The sequence below is a fragment of the Coturnix japonica genome, chromosome 4 (genome assembly GCF_054131305.1).
Source record: "Coturnix japonica strain WE chromosome 4, WE-NBRP24, whole genome shotgun sequence".
Classification (NCBI taxonomy): Eukaryota; Metazoa; Chordata; class Aves; order Galliformes; family Phasianidae; genus Coturnix; species Coturnix japonica.
Window position 1 is genome coordinate 58,839,694 of NC_140666.1, and position 19,096 is coordinate 58,858,789.

Genomic DNA, 19,096 nt, shown 5'->3' on the forward strand with positions numbered 1-19,096 from the left:
TCCCCAACAGACATCTCTTTTGTAACTAGAAGCACTGTAAGCACTGATAACGAGATATAAATATTGTAATATAGGCACAGAAGTTGAAGCCACTTTTATCATTCAACTTCAGGTGTACGATTACATCCATTTCAACCTTGCTCAGGCTTTTGAATCCTTTTTCTCCTTTAAAGATAATTCTTCCTTCATCCTACACTGTCGTACCAGCTGGAAAGAACTGGTATAGGAAAACATTATCCTGTGGAAACTCAAGCCTTCAGCAGCATATTTAGAAACTAATTAGCTTGAAACTGAGAGCATAAAGAAAATGTTTCTAGGATAACACATGATCTTTCTTTTTCTTTTTCTTCCATGACATTTTCCTTCTTTATGGCAGTTGATACTCCACACCATACGTTTGGGTACTTTATCAGAATTACTTCTCAGCAAGCTAGGTGATGGCAGAAATAGTAATAAATGGCTGTGTGTCAACAAGAGGGTTATTGGGAAAAAAAGAAAAAGAATCTGTTGCCTTCAAGCACACACCATACAATAATTTATTAAATTGTCAGGAGCAAACCTTTAAGGTAAGAATGAGCTGACTCAGAATTCTCTGATTATTGAAAATGAATCCTTAATAGAAGTAAATGGACAAGAACAAAATTTCCTTGCTCTGTTTGCCATTTAAAATTAATTGAAAAGTGGCTGATTTGAGAATATTATATCCTCTAGTGAACTGAAAATGTTGTGGGTTTTTTTTTCCTCTGAAACCAAGAGTAGAGAATTAAATTAACTGTGAGGTTTGTTTGCTCGTAGTAGGCCACCAAAATAGATTAATTAATCATCATTTATGAATACTCTATAACACACGATAGTCAGCTCTTCATAAAACTGCAAGAATAGCAACATGACAGTAGAACAGTTATAAAAACAAATGATATATTTCTTGCATCTCCAATCTATATCAACTGACATGACATTTCTCCCTCTGCAGTTTGAAAGAAAATATTCCAGTGAAAACACTTACTCAGTGTTTTATAAGAGGACTCAGTTTAAACAGGATGATTTACAGTTGCTCCATATCTGTGTGCTACACAGGGTTCTGGCCAGACAATTTCATAGAGAAATCCACTTTAGCTCAGAGATTTTTACCTTTCTCTACTTGCAGAGTATGATGCACCACATTAATGATCACAGATTAATTCCATCATTCAAAATACAATTAGGAAAATATCTATTTAAACATCTATGAAGAGAAAATTCAGAGAAACAGTCATTTATGGGCATTTATCCAAACCAGTGATAACTGTGTCCAATATTTACCATCACAAGATAGACAAGCATATTCCTCCTGAAGTTCAGCTGTCTCAGATTATGTTTTAACACACTGATCAGAAAGATAAACAGGAAAACATGGCTGTAGATACAGTACCGGGAAATACCGACCTTTCTCCTCAGGTATTAAAGCCACCATATGCTGAACTTAGGAATATCCACAGTTAGTCAAGTAACAGTGAAAATACTCTTCCTTAGAAACCATCTGAGTAGTTTGGGAACACCTTGAGGGCAAGATTTAACCCCAGGTCATTGCAGAGAATATTTGATGGAGCATCCCCAGATGACATACAGTGAAAAAGTGGAAAGATCAGAGTCAAACTCATAGATTGGCCTGTGCAAAACACCAGGCTCAAACACAGTGCTCATAAATATTTATTACCACTGTTATTAGTTATTTGGCAGCCTGGCCACTGCTGGCTCCCTTCATTGAATGCCATCCAGTTATTTACACAGATTCCTGAGTGGCAGTCTGCTCTTCTTATCCAAGAATCATAACCATGCAAGTATTACATGGGTAGAGCAAACAGTCTCTTAATTATATATCATATCCTTTGGGGTCTACATAACTGAGGTTTTACACTGCTTAAAATGTAAGCATTACATTTAGATTTCTTCAAGGTAATGGAAGAGCAGTTTATTTCCATTAAAATAAAAAGCCAAACAGGAATAAATGTTCTGACTCTTTTCCACTCACACAAGTTAAGAAGCCCCATAAGATATTCTCCAAATTTCAGAAATAATTAGTTTCATTGCAAAGATATTAAATCTACGCTAAAAAGCGATCCCTCCTGGATTGTCTGCAATATCTACATGCTACTAAAATATGTCATTATTTAATTAGCTATCAGGCATTTAAGAACAACCATACACAAACAAAGGGCAAAGCTGTTCTCTTCCTAGAAATAAGGCTAAGAAGTGGGAAAACTTAGTAAAAGTAAAGTAAAAAAGCTTAGTGTTTGGCACCCAGACTAGTTGATACTCATGGCTCCAGACTGAGCACTGAGGTTTAGCTGAATGTATGGGTCTCCCCATACAAGGGCATGCAAAGCTGCTCTAAATGTATTCATTCATATAAAATCCATCAACTAATTAAATCATTAGGTCTTTAACACCACCCAACAACCCCTGCCTGGATATGTGTTGTCCTCTTCAGCCCTGCCCCACATTGCAGTGCAGAATGCAGAACATAAGGCTCTGTGCACAGTCCCTTTCACCTGGGCAACACTGCTTGAGAAATAAAAGCGTAGACTTCAGACAAAGAAGTAGACAGCATCCCAGGGTGAGGGCCTGGCCCACCTCACCATCTCCATGTGGTTGGGCAGGGCTGCCCTCCTCCACCTGCACAAACAGAGGACAAATCAAGGCCCAGCAATTTGGCTAACACAGGGCTTTCCTATATCAGCAGCCCTTTTCAACCCATTCCACTTCATGAAGAACAAGGCTGACACAATGCTTCTTCCCCTCTTCCTTTATAATACAAAATAAGGGGATTATTTACAGGTATTTAAAATTTTCAGATATGCTGTGGTGGAGACAGAGCTTGTAAGAGCACTATATAATGCTGCCTACAGCTGTCCACTCCAATGCACTGGGAAGGACTCAGGCTAATGCTGACCCAGGATTGTCATTCACCTGCTGGCTCAGATCAACCCTTCTGCCATGATGATGCACGAGGAGAGAGACGAGGCATTATTAACAGTAAGGAAGGCTGTCCTCAGTGCAGTAATAGGGAGAACTTCACATTTTGCTGTAAATAAAGCCAGTCACCGTGGGATATAGTTAGGTATCCTTGATGCCAAGGAATATTCAAATTAATTGGCACAAAATAATTGAAGCTATACTGATTTCCATCTGCAGAGGATTATGAGTAAGGAGATGACAGCCTCAACTAGCATTATGTTGTTGCTTGATAGGAGTTAAAGAACACACAAAGTACACAGGCAAGGAAATGAGAAATTGATATCTATCTCCTTATACAAACTCTTTGATCATCTCTAAAATCTGAAGACTAGAACCATCAGAGACTTCGAAGCTGTTTCTTTAATGACACTTTCATTATTCTTTCAGAAAGTCTTGGTGTACAAATCTGACTTGAGACAATTGCCCACATCCTTTTTCATCTGGTTCGTGTTTTAAATTTGAAGTCAGGTTTATTCTTGAGCCTAAACTGAATACATTTTCTTTCAGAGAGGAAGTTTATAGCTTAAGGAAACATTTTCAATAAGTAAACATAGATGGCAACAAAGAAAATCCCCATTTCATGAAGTTCACCTTAAAATGTAAATATTTTCTTACAACAGAAGGATGTAATTACTCTAGACTTTTGCCAAGACGTGACAGAGCGCACAGATGTAGCATCACATTTGCACAGATTTCATTGGAGTTCAGCCACAGTTAGATGTACTGCTGACCACTTATACAAGTGTGACAAATGAACAGACAAAGAAATTCATTTACTTTCTCCACTCTAATACAGCTCTGCACTGATTGCGTAAAGTCAAAAGCATCAGGGCTGTTTCCCTCCCCCCATTTTTGGTGGGGCTATTTTTTTAAGGGCATACTGTCATAGCCTGCAAAAGTAATGAAAAAATAATTATAGGAGTTACAAAATAATGGAGTGGAATCATCTAACTAGATTCCTTCATCTAGGACCACGGGCACTGGGAGTATCAAAACCATATATAACACAGGAGATGGTTGTTGTATTGAAATATGATGATTAATCTTTAAGTAAGAAGTGAGACTCGGTAGATATTAGAAGATTAAAATAAGAAACAAGCATAGCAAGTTTACTTGCATAGGGAATAGAATAGGAAAGCACATGAATTTTATGTTAATAATTTATGCAGCCATATCAACTAAATAATGGAAAAGTAGAAAGCTTTTCTTTTTGAATAGGGAATTTTAGAAAAACATAGAAACACTGCAGCATTCATATAGTTCTACCAAAGCCATGTACTACCACTGATCAACAACAGCTTCCCTTCCCATCACTGGAAACACTTAGGATGGAATATAGCCACTGTAATAAATAGGGGAATGGGAAATAAAGTGCCATTCAACATTTTTGTTTTCCCTTCAAAGGGAAAAGTGCTACTTCCTAAACACTGCTTTCGTTGCTTCTTTTAGAGATATCACATTTGGAAAATATTTGATTATCCTGTCAAGAATGCTAAGAGAAAGAGATGTGAGAAGGGGAAATAAACTTGTTTGATTTTTTTTTTTTAATTTTTTATTTAAATGTGATTTTCAGGCATGTGGATGACTTTGCTTAGTAGCAGAAGGGCCATGAATATGAATAGTGCTGAATTCTAGAGAAACAATTTGTCATTATTAAAATTAGTGCTTTGTCAACACAAAACTCTCAGTTCCAGCTTCCTTTTTGTGCAATTGCACAAACAGCTGCATTAAGGGCTCAGCATTCTGGGATTCATTATCAGTGAATGGGGCTCTGGCTCATAAGGTACAAGAAAAGTCTGCAATTCATAATAGGAGGCTGTCAGGATGTGAAATACATTGAACACTCGAAATTGAAAGAGGTATTTGTGTGGTCAGCCTAGCATGGAGCTACTCCGTATTAGTAAATGGACACTTGACAGTTTTGCATTTCTCAGCCATGACATACCATTTTACACATTCAGAAATACAACATGCTACCATCTAGATCCAATTATGAGAGCTTGCTCTTGGAGCAACTGCATAGCATTTTCTAAGCACAATGAAAAAAGACAGAAGAGCAAAATTCTTTTTTCTGGGAAACATTCATGCAAGAGGAACAGAGAAGAGCAGTAAACACTACCAACTTTCTACAAGAAAGAATGCTTGCACCACTCATCTCCCAATATGCACAGCATTTAATCTAGTTTATTTTTACATGAATTCACTCCCTCTTGCTATATTTCATTCAAGAGGCACATAAGCAAGAGGGAAAGCTGCTAAAGATGGTGCAAAACAAGTTTCTCTTAGAGGAGGAGATCTGTGCAAGACCTATCTCGACCCCTGGGCTTCCCAGTAAGGGGGTAATGCATCAGCAAAGCAGCAGGAAGGAGCCTAAGAAGGAAAATTGCTTCTACTTATTACTGACTGTCTGTTAAGATGAGACAGAGCACATAATTCGTACAGAAGTTTTGTAAATGACTTTCCCCACAAGAAGCATGGATTTATGGATAGGCACTGTTTCAAGTATTCGCATGAAGACAGACAGTATGGCACTTTGGGGGAGAGTTCACTGGGCATGGTGGCAACAGACTGTTTGGACTAGATCTTTTCCTTGTGGTCTTTTCCAACCCAAAAATATCCTATGGGTACTTAATTCCCCACATGCTACAATACCAGGGAGGTTTGTTGTGGCATACTTTAGCTGGATGCCAGAGCACTAATGGCCCATTTTCCAGGAATTTGTTCTAGATGTGGACATGTTATTCTCAAGCAGAATGCAAACTTTATGATAGATATTACTACAAAATAAAGATAGCAAGGACCTGAGTGGCTGTGGAACACAAAACTTCTGTGAAACACATAGGAAGAAGCCTTGTTTAATATTAGCTCCCATACAAACAGCACAGTCAGGGTGAGGGATTTAAATCAGGACTCATCCTCACCTCCTAAAGGTGCAGATTTGAAGTGAAACATCAAATATTCCTGCACTCAAAGCAGCATGTTTAGGGTGAACAAAATCCTGTAGTAAACAAACACATGCACAATAAGGACAGCAGTCTGAAAGCAACTGAGCCCTGCTTTAGGAAGTGACTTTGCTCTTTGGCATTCAGAAAATTCGCATTCTTGATGTCTTATATACTGAGCAATTTAAGTCCCTGAAAATGAAGGTAATGGGATTGTCATAGCTACCTGGAGGCTGCAAGCATGACGTGGATCACTCAGCCAGGGTAAAAATCCCACTAGAGTTTTGCATCTTTTGCAAACTTCTTCTTTAAGCCACATCTGCACTGCAAGATCTACAGAGGTTGGCAGTTCTCTGGGACGATCCTCCCAAAAAGGCAAATATAAATTGGTGGCTTAGAGCAGACCAGCATCCTAGTGCCTTCTTGAGACAAGTAAACAGCCATTGCTCAAAAACTTGCAGGCAAAAAAGCAGGTTAAAGGCATTAATTCTGCTGCAACTGTTTCCTAGCAAGATACTGCAATTTTTCTGGCATTGCAGTAGTTGCATTGGCTTTACAAACTATTTCTGCTGGGCACTGTGACAATTATTCTCACTATCATTCTGCACGTTACTAAATGAAGCAATTGTTAATATTAAAAAAATTCAACCAATGTGTGTTACTCAGGTACATTGTAACATAGCTATGAATGCTTTTAGTTAAGACTACAATAAGTTTCGCACTTACAAAAGTAAATCAACATCCAGATTATGCATAAATAGGTAAATAAGATGGTGCTGATGGACAAAAGGCATTAACTTGGAGTACAGAACACAGCTTCTCTGCACTTAAAAGCATGGGTTTCTATTTAATAGTTTTGAAACAAGCCACTCACCCTACTAACTAATCCAGATATCACTTTATCCTCTCCCAAAGTGCTCCCCTAGAGGTCTGCACTCACACTGATTACCCATTGCTTGCGAGATTAGCCAGGGGAAGAACAATGTTTTGTCACCTGACTGTGCTTGGAAATACAGCAGGAGCTGCCAGCCGCCTGTTCCCTGCTGGAGCAGCCAGGAACTGCTTGAGAGCTGCTGACAGCTTCACTGCTCTGGAGGAGCAGCTTGAATGCTCAGCTGTCGCAGGTCACAAGGGTTCAGGTTTGTTAATAACAGGCTACCCAAATATTATGACTTAGAAGCAGAGAAGCTAGTAAATAACCAGATGTAAGATGTAGGTTCTGTTAGATCGTGTCAGATGGAGATGTAAAACATTCTCAGCAGTTCTGTGTGGTAGTATTTCGGCCATTAAGTTTTTGAGTTGAAGTTGGTACTGATTTGAAGTTACCCATTCCACTGCTCCCAAATGACAGAGGAGAAAGAAGTAAGACATGTATGCCCCAGTGAACCAGATGAAGTAAAATCTGCATCAACTGAATTAAAAGCACTACCAAAAGTAGAGATTCCACCAAAGGCAGAGAAAAATGATCCACCAGCTCTGCTTCTGCTTTCCATTGGACCCTATCTGCCCCCCAAAGAACTGCTCAAAAGAATCTTCATTTACTGTTAGCAACCTTAACTGACATTGTTTAGTTTGGAGAAGAGGAACTCAAAAGAGATCTTACTGCCCTCCACAGCTCCCTGAAAGGAGGTTGCATCAGTCTCTTCTCCCAGTGAACAGTAACAGGACAAGAGGGAATAGCCACAAGTTGTGCTGAGGAGGTTCAGGTTGGATATAAGGAAGAATTTCCTCCGTGAAAGGGTGGTCAGGCACTGGAACAGGCTCCCCAAGGAGGTGGTGGAATTGCCAGACAAGGAGGTGTTCAAGAAGACAGATGTTGCACTGAGCAACATGGTCTACAGCAAACACAGGCATGGGTTGACAGTTGGAACGGATGATCTTATTGGTCTTTCCAACATTAATGAGTTTATGAAGATCTGTTTTCCCTCTCCCCACACAGCCATACAGAATAAAAACATGATTTTCCCACTAGAATTGCAGATTAACTACACAGTTAGTCCAAAAAATTTAGGACTGCTGTTGTCCTCAAACATCTTTCTTACAGAAAAGTTACAGACAATCTACTTGAAGTGTTAACAGAGTAGGCATCAAAAACCAAGAGGAAAAAGAATTCTAACAAATATAAAATAGAATCATAGAATCACCAAGGTTGGAAAAGACCATCATCTCATCCAACCACCCACCTACCACCAATATTGTTCAGTAAACCATATGCTCCTCAGTGCTACTTGTACACAGTTCTTGAATACTTCTAGGGACAGTGATTCCACCACCTCCCTAGACAGCCTATTCCAGTTCCCAACCACTCCTCCAAGCAAGCTTTTTCCTAATATCCAATTTGAACCTCCCCTGCCACAACTTGATGTCTTTCCCTCTCATTCTATCAGTATTACCTGGGAGAAGATACTGACACCCACCTCAGTGCAGAGAGCAGTAAGATCTCCAGTGAGCCTCCTCTTCTCCAGAAGAAGCAATCCCTCAACATGATTTCCATCCAGCCTGTAGCCTACATCCCTCTATTCATTCCTGTTTAATACAGGTATAAATGGGATGCTCCTGGAAGATCTGTGTGGGGCAACCCACACAGGGGGACCAGCACAGCTGTAGCATTCCAAGCAGCTGCTCTTGCCTTACTGTTGAGTGATAGCTCCATCATCCCAGATGGGGCCAACTGGTCCTGCAACCATTTGAGCAGCTGCAGCGTTGAACAACAAAAAGCAGGATTAAAGATTGCATAAAGATTTTATGTACCTACATAATAATAAAAAAATTAAAAAATGCATAGAAGCTAAAGTTATTGTCATGAACCCCCTAAAGCAGCTGTCCTCTGCTTCTGGGGAAGAGGACTGCATGTTAACTCATTTCTCCCTAAATGGAGGACAGGTTTAAAAGCAATTTCATTGACTTTGAAATGCTGACCCCATGTATTTGTTACTTAGATTTATACAGAGAAATCCAGCCTTTCAAAATGAACCTGATAGCAATCCTCTTCTTCAAAAGAGACAGTGCCCGTCTTTCTGTCCAGCAGACATAGAGGTGGATAAAAGGTTATCTGGTTTTCCATTCCAAATCTTTCATTAGCCTCCCAATTAATTCTTTGCAAATCATACCACCCCCTCCGTGTCTCAATTTTTTCCAACAGCAAAATGTAAATCTCAGCATTCCCTTTTCTTATGCAAGATTTTGAAAGCCACAGCTTTCAGCTAAAAATCTGTAGATATTTCTTATCTGCATACAATAAAATGAGAGATTAAAAAATAAAGTAAATGCTTCAATAAAAAAAAAAAATTAAAAAAAAGGGCTCTGACTAAAGAGGAGGGGAAGTGATTTTGAGAAAGACATATTGTGTAGCATGAGAGGGAGGCAGCAAGGAAGATCTAATCAGAGGGTGGATCGCAGAAAGAGGAAAGCAAAAACTTTTTTGACTTAAACTTTCAGCATTATCTCTCTTTCAGATCTCAAATTATTAGTGAACCCAGTAACAGGAACAAAGGGAAAGGTGAACTGCCGAAGCTAAAGGGATACTGCATTGGTACGAGCTACAGAATCATTTGAACATTGCTCTCGTCTGTGCTCTAGCACAGCACAGAGAAAAACACCAAGCAAAGTAATTCACAACCAATCCAGTCTCACATATTCCAGTGTCAATAAACTGAATGTCAATAGCAAGGGCTTGTACTCAGCTCTTCTCTGCACATTTGTCTGATACACATTGCTTATGCTAGTTTAACCCTAAGAGTAATGCCATGCAGCCAGGGCCATAGCCCCAAGAATCCGAAGTAATTTATTGCCTTTGTACTGCACTGCTGCACAAGAAGTACCATACCTCCCTCTGAAAAGCATTACCCCACTGTGATGAAGTGCTGGCTGCTGGTTGTTGTCAGCCCGTGTTGTATCTTGCTTTTTGTCGTGGAAAGTACAAAAACATGGTATTTTCTCTTTTATTCCCCAGTTTTGCTCTGAGCGTTATGAGAAAGAGATATTAAGCAGTTTTCACTGGTTTCCTCACTCCTGCCCACAAGACTGATTCTGAATCCCTCCTGTGTCGATCAAAACAGCACAGCACAGCCAGCAAAGCAGTGCAACTGTGTTGTGCAGCACAGTACCAGCCCCAAGGCATACAGCAGCATGGTGCTTGCTCAGCACATTGCTCCGTATTGAAGCATCAGCAGGAAAACACAGCTTTGTGTCCATCCATGCTCTAAATGTGATCAGTTAATAACCATCCACACTTCTCTCAAAATATTTGGAAACCGATGGCAGTCAGATATGGTCTCATCAGTGCATAATACATCACATTCACATCCTCCACTTCAAGTATTATCAGTGGAGCAAAAGAAATCAAGAGGTATCTAAGGTATCTTGACACCATAAGGAGTGATAATAGGATCTTCTGGACTGTACAGCAGCCTAATGAAGCTAAATAACTAAAATAAGCTGAATTCCATCTTCTCTAGGCATATTGTAGCACACACCTTGCCCAATTTCAAGTGTAAATAAACAAAATAGCAATTATAGATTTATGTGCCTACATTATTTGCTGCAATAACATTAAATTGCTGCAATAATGTTAAATACCATTGACAGACACTTGGGCACTTAAAAAAAACACTTAAGAGACAAGATGATCTTCTCGATCAAGATTTCCTATAAGTGTTTTCATTGTTTCGAAATAGTTTGTATGAAGCACTTATCACGTTTACAGGAACAGGAGTGTAAACCAGAAAGGATTCACTTGTGGGTTGTTTTGTTGTTGTTTTTATCTGTATTGGGGATAGGGAAGCAGGTACAAAAGGGCCAGCAGACTAGAAATTCAAAGGAAAAGAAACACCAAAAAAAAAAAGAAACTTATCTTGTCTATAAGTTTCTTGGGTACAGCATATGAGAAAGCATGAAGTCTGGAGCAATTTTATTGTTTGGCTTTGTTAAATACTTTCAGTCATATGATACATAGGCTCTGATCTGCACCAAAACAGGTGGAAGGAAAGGCAATAATCCAATCTTTTCTCAAAGATGGCTCGGAACAGAATAAGAGCAAAGACTAAGTTACCTTGCATGGAGTAGAGCAAGTACTGCGCAAACACACTGCAAATAGGCCATAATGGACAGTTTCCCTTAAGCTCTACTAATCTTCACCTTAGAGAAGTACTAAAATACTCATAAATAATATAACACACTAATGGGTAGGTTTTTAACACTGTGGGCTGCCACTTAAAAAGCACCAGGGTAGCAGAGCACAGTGGTAGAAGTGGAAAGTATGTGGCTTGTTGTCTTGTGGTTGATTATCTTGGAAGGCAGAACAGCTCTCTATAACTATGGCCACAGTCCATGCAGCCAAAGCTCAAGCCCAGGGCTGATCTCAAAAAATAGCAGACAAATGTTCCTCTTCCATTCCCAGGTCACAGAAACATTACACAAACAATTCCCACCAGACAGGGACAGAAATCTCACTGATCTAAGCATACTAGATCTCCTACTACAGCTCTGAGAAGAGGAAAATATGCCTACCCTCTCCCTTCTTATAGCCCACACAGGACTTTGTAAACTCACACCCAATGCCATGAGCCTTCAGCTTTGTTATCAGTCCCCCTTGCTAATAATCCAAAAGGAGACTCACCTGGCCTTAGGTATCCAGTTGTAAAGCAAGCAGCTTGTGAACCAGGAGTCCCTACTACTGGTGACTAATCTCTTCCCGTTCAGGTGTTCCAGAACCTAAAAGATCCTACAGATGCATACACTCATCCCTGCCTACAGAGCTGCATCATGGGCTAATGCAGGTAGCCTAAGGGGTTTAGCACACTGGTCATTTCTCTTCTCAGTCTTCAACCAAACACTCCCAAGGCTTAACAGCCCAGCTTCATAACTCAAATGAGGCACAAAAAAGCTAGGAAATGGAGTGCTAAGCCTATTCCCCTCTCCTAAGTCCAAACCAACCTGAAAGCAAATGGATCTTGGTTTGTTAGCTGTAGTGTGCATGTGAGCTGGCTGTAGAAAGCAAGAACAGAACACACTGTCAGTGTGGTGGAACGTGATCCTTTCAGAACATTTGTTGCTCAGCATTGTTCTTTTTCTTCATTGAGGGTCTGGCTCAGACCACATTTTGCTTTTGGGCTTCAGGAGTTCAGTGTAGCATGAAGAAGTGTTCTCATTAAAGGTCATCCATAAATACCTCGCATGTGAAGATATTCCAAACTTCACATAAAGGAGGGCTTCATATGTAAAGAAACACTGCCCTTGTATGGATTCTTCATCTGTCACAGTTGTAATAGGCACACAAGACATGAGGAAAAGCGAAACACTTATGGACTCTGGATGCATTACCAGCTGACCACTGAGTACACAAAGCCAGTGCTCTATTTTACCTTCCCCAAAATTCTTGCATTGAGTTAGGATGGCAATATACCATTTCTCCCACCACCACGTTTTGAGGTTTGCTGTAAACTGTCATTATACCCCTAACTTTTCACATTAAGGCTTCCTTAAAGTATGATATGGTTTTATATAGATAAATATACATATACACTAATTATCAATATGATGCTATTTCTCTGTAACAGTGTAATTAAATTCTATTGTCACTGTGCACCATATCTGAGGCCAGTGTACTGAGCAAAACAGCTAAGTAACAATACCCTGTTTGACAGCTTCTTCAGAAAGCTAAATAATCACAATCTACAGATAAACTGGAGCCTTCAGAGCACTGAAACTGAGTTTAATCACTTCATATAAAGAAAATACTTGGAAATATATTCTGCACATTATTCTTACAAATTCTTCTCTTTATCTTTGGGAAATAAATGATGAGATCTACAAAGCAAATTTTCCATGCAAAGGAGAACTATAAAAAGACTGATAAACAGACAGAAGTTTTATTGTCTTTAATAAGAAATCAATGGCACTGATATTTACTTGAGATATCATAACCTATAAATGCTTGAAAGTTTTACATTTCCGAATATTTTATCTTTCTACAGCCACACCATTTAAAACAAACTGGCCAACCCAGTTAGAGGAGACAGTCTATTAGTCAGATTTTAGTGTTAGTTTTAGATTCAGTTTGAAGGAGGCAGACAATTTGTCAGATTGTAGTGTTAGTCCTGGAAATTGCAGCTCTGAAATTAATGCTTTACTGAGGAGCAAGAGCTGATGCTCCAGGAAACTGGTGGTGGGCCCAGCCGTGTGTATGACTTGAACTCATAGGCCCTGGTGCAGGGATAAGGAAGCAAGCAGGGGTTGTGCAAGAAACAACTTTGATGCAGTTTGAAAAAAGAAATCAAAATGGAAGAATAAAGAATCCCTGAATACATCTCCTGAACGGAGACAGGGAGTCTTTGAGGTGAGAGGGGGGATTTTGAAGACATAGCACACATGTGACTATGTCTAGACTTGAAGCTGGCAGAGAGGTTGGGAAGTAGGACTGGCTTAACATTTTCCTCTTCTATTGTTTTTGAGTGTCTGTGAGAGAGTTTGTCATGCCTGCCCTTGCTCTGACTGAAAGGTTTCTCTGCTCTCCCAGATCAGCATCTTCATGACCCATTTGTCTAATTATGGGAATGACCGCCTGGGGCTGTACACCTTCTCAAACCTGGCCAACTTTGTGAAGAGCTCGACCAACCTGCAATTGCAGACACTGCCACCCATCCAGCTGGCACACAAGTACTTTGAGCTCTTCCCTGAGCAGACGGACCCCCTTTGGCAGGTAATGTCCTGACCTCTTCTGGCCTCCAGTTACATTGCTTGTCGAAAAGAATCTGTTCTTATAAAAAATAAAAACAAAAAGTAAAAAGCCTGCTTCACATTAAAAAGTACTTTTTCAACTCACCCCAAATCAGGCATGTTAAAAGCAACTACATGTGCGAAAGCTCCTTCCCCTTTTATCTGCAGGTTTGCTGATGCATCACAGTGTGTTAACTAGTTACAGTGCATTGCCAGTAAGATGAGTGCAGACAGCCCATAGCAAGAGCTACCCCAAGGCAAACAGCACAGGTCCATTGTGCCTATCACTGCAAGCAGCTGCAAGGATTTCATACCATTTGAACCTCCTTCACCAAAGAAATGAGGAGAAGGGAGGGACAGAGGGGTCAATGCTGTAGAATGGGCTGCTGTTTTAGGAAAGGAAAAGGGTTTCCACTCATCCCACAAATGCCTATTTTCTATCTCTGTTGCAAATGCACAACAGTGCTGCTTGTAATCTCTACACTGTTAATTTCCCAGTTGTTGTACATGTCTGACTCTTCTCTTACTCAGAATATGATGTGCCACACTGTGCTTTTAGCTATGCGGGCTTAAATCCAGAGTGACACCATTGAGATGCTAGCAGTTTTATCAGGCTTATGCTCATACAAAGGAGCAGAAAATCTTGCTATTATTTTTGGCCCAGATGCAAAAGAAGTATAAATCGGCAATATTCCCATTGAGTTTAGTGGAGCTGCAGTGATTCACATCATTTAATGATTTACTCCATTATATTTTGCTGACTTTCTTTACTAGCAAACTGTATCTCCTATTACCAGACAAAACTATCCAAAAGCAGGATAAGTCCTTACCTTTCCTGTGGGGTCTTTTGTTCACACACTTTTATTTTGCATTCATGGAGAGTAAAAAGCTAAGATGATGATGAGTAATATCCTACATTTCTATTCTGCCTTCCTTTTGGGTTCTTATGTAAATTAAAATTGGTACTAAGAGTACTGTGCATCTGAAACCATTTCATCACCTTTGAAAGTAATGCCTCAAAGCTATTCAAACAGAGGTTTCCATTTTAACTTCAAATGAAAACTTGATTAAATCAATGGTTTAATATTTCTTTTATTTTTCTTTTTTTCTTTTTTTCCTCTAATGACTGAACTTAATCCTCAGTCATGTAAAACCATTATACACACATTTAATTTTTGTCATAAGGACAACACACATGCTTGCCTAAATGCCCACAGGCTCTGAGCTGATGAAAAGCACCAAACTAATAAAGAGAAGGAAACACGGTAGTCTCATAAGGTGTGGATTTTGAAACCAATACTTCAAGGTTTCACAGAGCTGTTCAGCTTTCCTGATTTCACTGGGGCCCTGTAAGGACCAGTCCTGAAAGTTATCAAGGAGCTTCATCTCTGTATACCTGGAAACTTTGTTGCCCAGTACAATGGAAGGGTTTCCAGGGATTCCTACCAATGACCTCAATATCTGTGCGGAATAAAATCTTATGGGAATCATGGAATCATACAATGAACCATGTTAGAAGGGACCTCAAAGACCATCTAGTTCCAACCCCCTCTGCCATGGCCAGGGCTGCCACCCACTAGATCAGGATGTCCTGGGGCCCCATACAACCTGGCTCTGAGCACCTCCAGGGATGGGACATTCCACAGCTTCTCTGGGCAGTCTGTGACCACCCTCCACATGGAGAACTTCCTCTTAACATCTAACCTAAATCTTCCCTTTAGGTACTGGAAAGCTCCCTTTAAGTAATGGAAGGCCACAACGAGGTCTCCACAGAGCCTTCTCTTCTCCAGGCTGAACTAGCCCAGCTCCCTTCAGTCTTTCTTCATAGGCACTCAAGTCCTCTGACAATCTCTGTGGCCCTCCTCTGCACCTGCTCCAACAGCTCCAAATCCTTTTTGTACTGGCAGCCTCATTCCTGGACACAAGACTCCAGATGGGGCCTCACAAGGGCAGAACAGAGGCAGACAATCACCTCCCTCTCCCTTCTGGCCATCCCTCTGTTGATGCAGTCCAGAATATAGTTTGTTTTCTGGGCTGCAAGCATGCATTGATGGTTCTTGTCAAGCTTTTCATGTATTTTTCAGCTGCTCTCAATTAGTTCTTCTTTCAGTCTTTACACATATCTGAGACTGCTTCAACCCAAGTGCAATACCTTGGGTTTTTTTACTATTTTTATGTAAGGCTCTGGTATTAGTGTGTAAGATTTAGATTCTTCAAAGTCTCATATGCACGTAAACTGTTTAGGATGTCTCTGTCACAATGTGCCACAACTCTGTTCTTGTTCAGAATCCATGTGATGACAAACGACACAGAGATATTTGGCCCAGAGACAAAACTTGTGACCACCTGCCCAAATTTCTTGTGATAGGACCCCAGAAAACAGGTAAGAAACAATGAATTTGTAATCTAAACCAAATCCCAGATTTGTGTATATGTTTGTAAACAGACAATTTCCCTGCTGTAGAAAATGAATTCCTCGTCCATATGGGATTCAGATAGTAACTCCTCCACCTCCAACAGTGAGAGAGAATGGTATGAATGGTAATATTGCATTCTCTTTCCACTACCAGCCACTGCTATCAGAAGTCTGGTAAGGGAGTGGCACCACAATTTCCCAGTGGTGTCTATTCTATTGGGTATTGTTAATCTTTCCCAATGTTGTATTTGTTTGAACAGGGAAGGCTCAGATTATGATTTATTTGTTGCCTTCAATTATGATCTTCTTTCCAAAAACTGAAGACACTTTATAAGATATGAGGATGGATTATTTTGGCAGTAACTTCTGGTTGATTTGCTTTTGGGAAGAAGCATGAGCTCATTCTCATTTGCTCATCCAGAGCTGACTCTTGCTGGCAGCCAAAGGGCAGAAATCCCAGCATCCCCAGGAAAACACAGTTGCTGATGGCAGCCCCATCCAAGCCACAAGCATCTATGTGTGCACCTGCCTTGTTGAAGTAGAGTGTTGTGGCACTTTCAGAGCTGGTACTTGATGGCTGTGCACATCTAATTTCACTGCTGACTTCCACCGACTGGTAATAAAACAGTGCAGGAAAAGGCAGTGCAAACACCCACCATAAAGAAATATGCTGTCAGGGTGCCATAAGTTAAGTTTGTTATTAAGTTCTTTGACAAATTGTTTCTTCGTTGTTTGAGACCCTAATTGTCAGTGAACACATTTACCTCTTTGCAGGCTTCCTTTGGGGGTCTCAGCATTATTTAAATTAACCACATATTCCCATTCCCAAGCTAGCTGTTATTGTTGTTGACATTTTACAGAAAGTGTATGTTGAGGTGGGGAAATAAATGAATAACCCAAGATTATATAGAGATTCTGTGACAGTGACAAAGAGGCAGAAGGTCTTAATTCATGGTCCAGTGATAGCTTGCATAGCATAAAATCTTTGAAGAGTAATTTGGAAGACACATTCTCCAGAAATTTCACTTTGTATTGAATAACATTTCTGCTTGTTTTTTCTAACCAATAAATAACAACAAAAAATTATGGGGATTTTAAAGCACACTTATTACTTGTGGGTTTGTTGGCAGGTAGACAGTGCAAACGAAAAACACTGTGTGTCCTTGATAGACTTTTTATTCCTCAATAGCAGACCCCGCTTCCCCCTCCCCCCACCAGGAGAAATGCACAGAGGAAAAAAGTGCTGTTCTGGGAGCAAGAGAAGCATAATTGCAGAATTACTACTTAGGAAAACTTTTGTGCATGTATACAATTTAAAAACAAACATGTTCAGGCCAAATTCCATCACTGGGCTAACAAAGTCAAAAAAGCAATGTCACCCACAACAGTATCATTACTGTCTCAGAAAGCAGAATTCAGAATCCAGAAATGAGAAAAGTTTACTAAGCACAGAAAAAATCTACACATATTCCCCACTTCATCTGGAAGTAGCTTGTTCCTACATACCCCTTTCACAAAAAGGTAAAGGAAAGCTTTCTGATTTTCCGGTAGATCTCAGTATAAACTGAGTTAGAAGTACTTTTTTAAATCAATTAAGTCAGTGGTAGTTGTCTGTTGTTTTTTTTTAATGTATCCTAATAACATCTCTGTGTTGCTGTAGGAACAACAGCACTTTATTTATTTCTTCTGATGCATCCTTCTATCATCAGTAATCTCCCTAGCCCAAAAACTTTCGAAGAAGTTCAGTTCTTCAATGGGAACAATTATCACAAAGGAATTGACTGGTAAGAAAAATAACAAAAATAAACTATTCATTATTAAAACATGCTGAATCACAATGATACAATAACAGGAGCATTCTATATAAGTACTGGATTAATTTGTTATGCTTGGCATTATCAGACAGAACAAGAATCTTACTTCCAATGGTAAGACATTTAATCATGTCATTTAATCATGTCATAGAATCATAGAAGGCCTGGGTTGAAAAGGACCACAATGATCATCTAGTTTCAACCCCTTTGCTATGTGCAGGGTTGCCAGCCACCAGACCAGGCTGCCCAGAGCCACATCCCAGAGCCTCCAGGGATGGGGCATCCACAACCTCCTTGGGCAACCCGTTCCAGTGCTTTACCACCCTCTGTGTGAAAAACTTCCTCCTAATATCTAACCTAAACCTCCTCTGTCTTAGTTTAACACCATTCCCCCTTGTCCTATCACTATCCACCGCCATAAACAGCCATTCCCCCTCCTGTTTATATACTCCTTTCAAATATTGGAAGGCCAAAATGAGGTCTCCCTGGAGCCTTCTCTTCTCCAAGATAAACAAGCCCAGTTCCCTCAACCTTTCTTCACAGGAGTATTGCAGTAACAATTTTCTTATTCTTTTCACAAATGAATACAATAGCAAGCACAATTACAATGGCTGTTTTCTGAATAATATCTCTGTCTTCTCATAACTATGTATTTTGAAAGGGATGAATTATACCTTTTTTCTACAGTGTTTTTAATTAAGTAAAATTCGGCTTCTCGTGAGAAGAAAAAAAAGCCCTCCATAAAGATTTTCAGCTGATTCTCCTCTCATAAATTTTAAACATTGCTTTTATTGTTTTGCTTAAGAAAAAAAAATTAGTAAGGCTTTTGTTTCCATGGGGAACGACACTCCTCATCTTCCTATGAAAACCCAAATACAAGACAAGCATCACATTATACAGGAACAGATCAATCTTTTCCAAAGTGTCAAGAAAAAGGAGGAGAAAGAAATACTTCTCATTTATTTTTCATAGTGCATAAGGGAAGAGCTCACAGATAGATATCACAGAGTATGTGATATACTAAACAAGGAGGAGAAAGAGTGGGATGAGCAGGGCTGATGGATCGGGACTTGGCTCCCAGCATTGCAGGGCTGAAGTGCTGTGGAGCCCCATGAACCAGCCTTCATTCCCTAAAAGCCATGTGAGACCGTGAGTCTCTGCTCTGCTGCACTGTGCACACAAAGAAGCTGGCCTTGCTGGCACCTGTTCTG

At 40.0% G+C, this 19,096-nt stretch overlaps 1 protein-coding gene across 4 annotated transcripts in view; it reads left to right on the forward strand.

Annotated features, from left to right (window-relative positions):
- LOC107313584 (N-deacetylase and N-sulfotransferase 4) overlaps nucleotides 1-19,096 on the forward strand; it is a 104,852-nt gene that overhangs the window by 72,440 nt on the left and 13,316 nt on the right. For all 4 annotated transcript variants that reach the window (XM_015861948.3, XM_032444373.2, XM_015861949.3 and 1 more), the window contains 3 exons: nucleotides 13,456-13,638; nucleotides 15,942-16,038; nucleotides 17,732-17,855. In XM_015861948.3, the coding sequence (XP_015717434.2) occupies nucleotides 13,456-13,638; nucleotides 15,942-16,038; nucleotides 17,732-17,855 (404 nt within the window). The remainder of the gene's footprint in view (nucleotides 1-13,455; nucleotides 13,639-15,941; nucleotides 16,039-17,731; nucleotides 17,856-19,096) is intronic.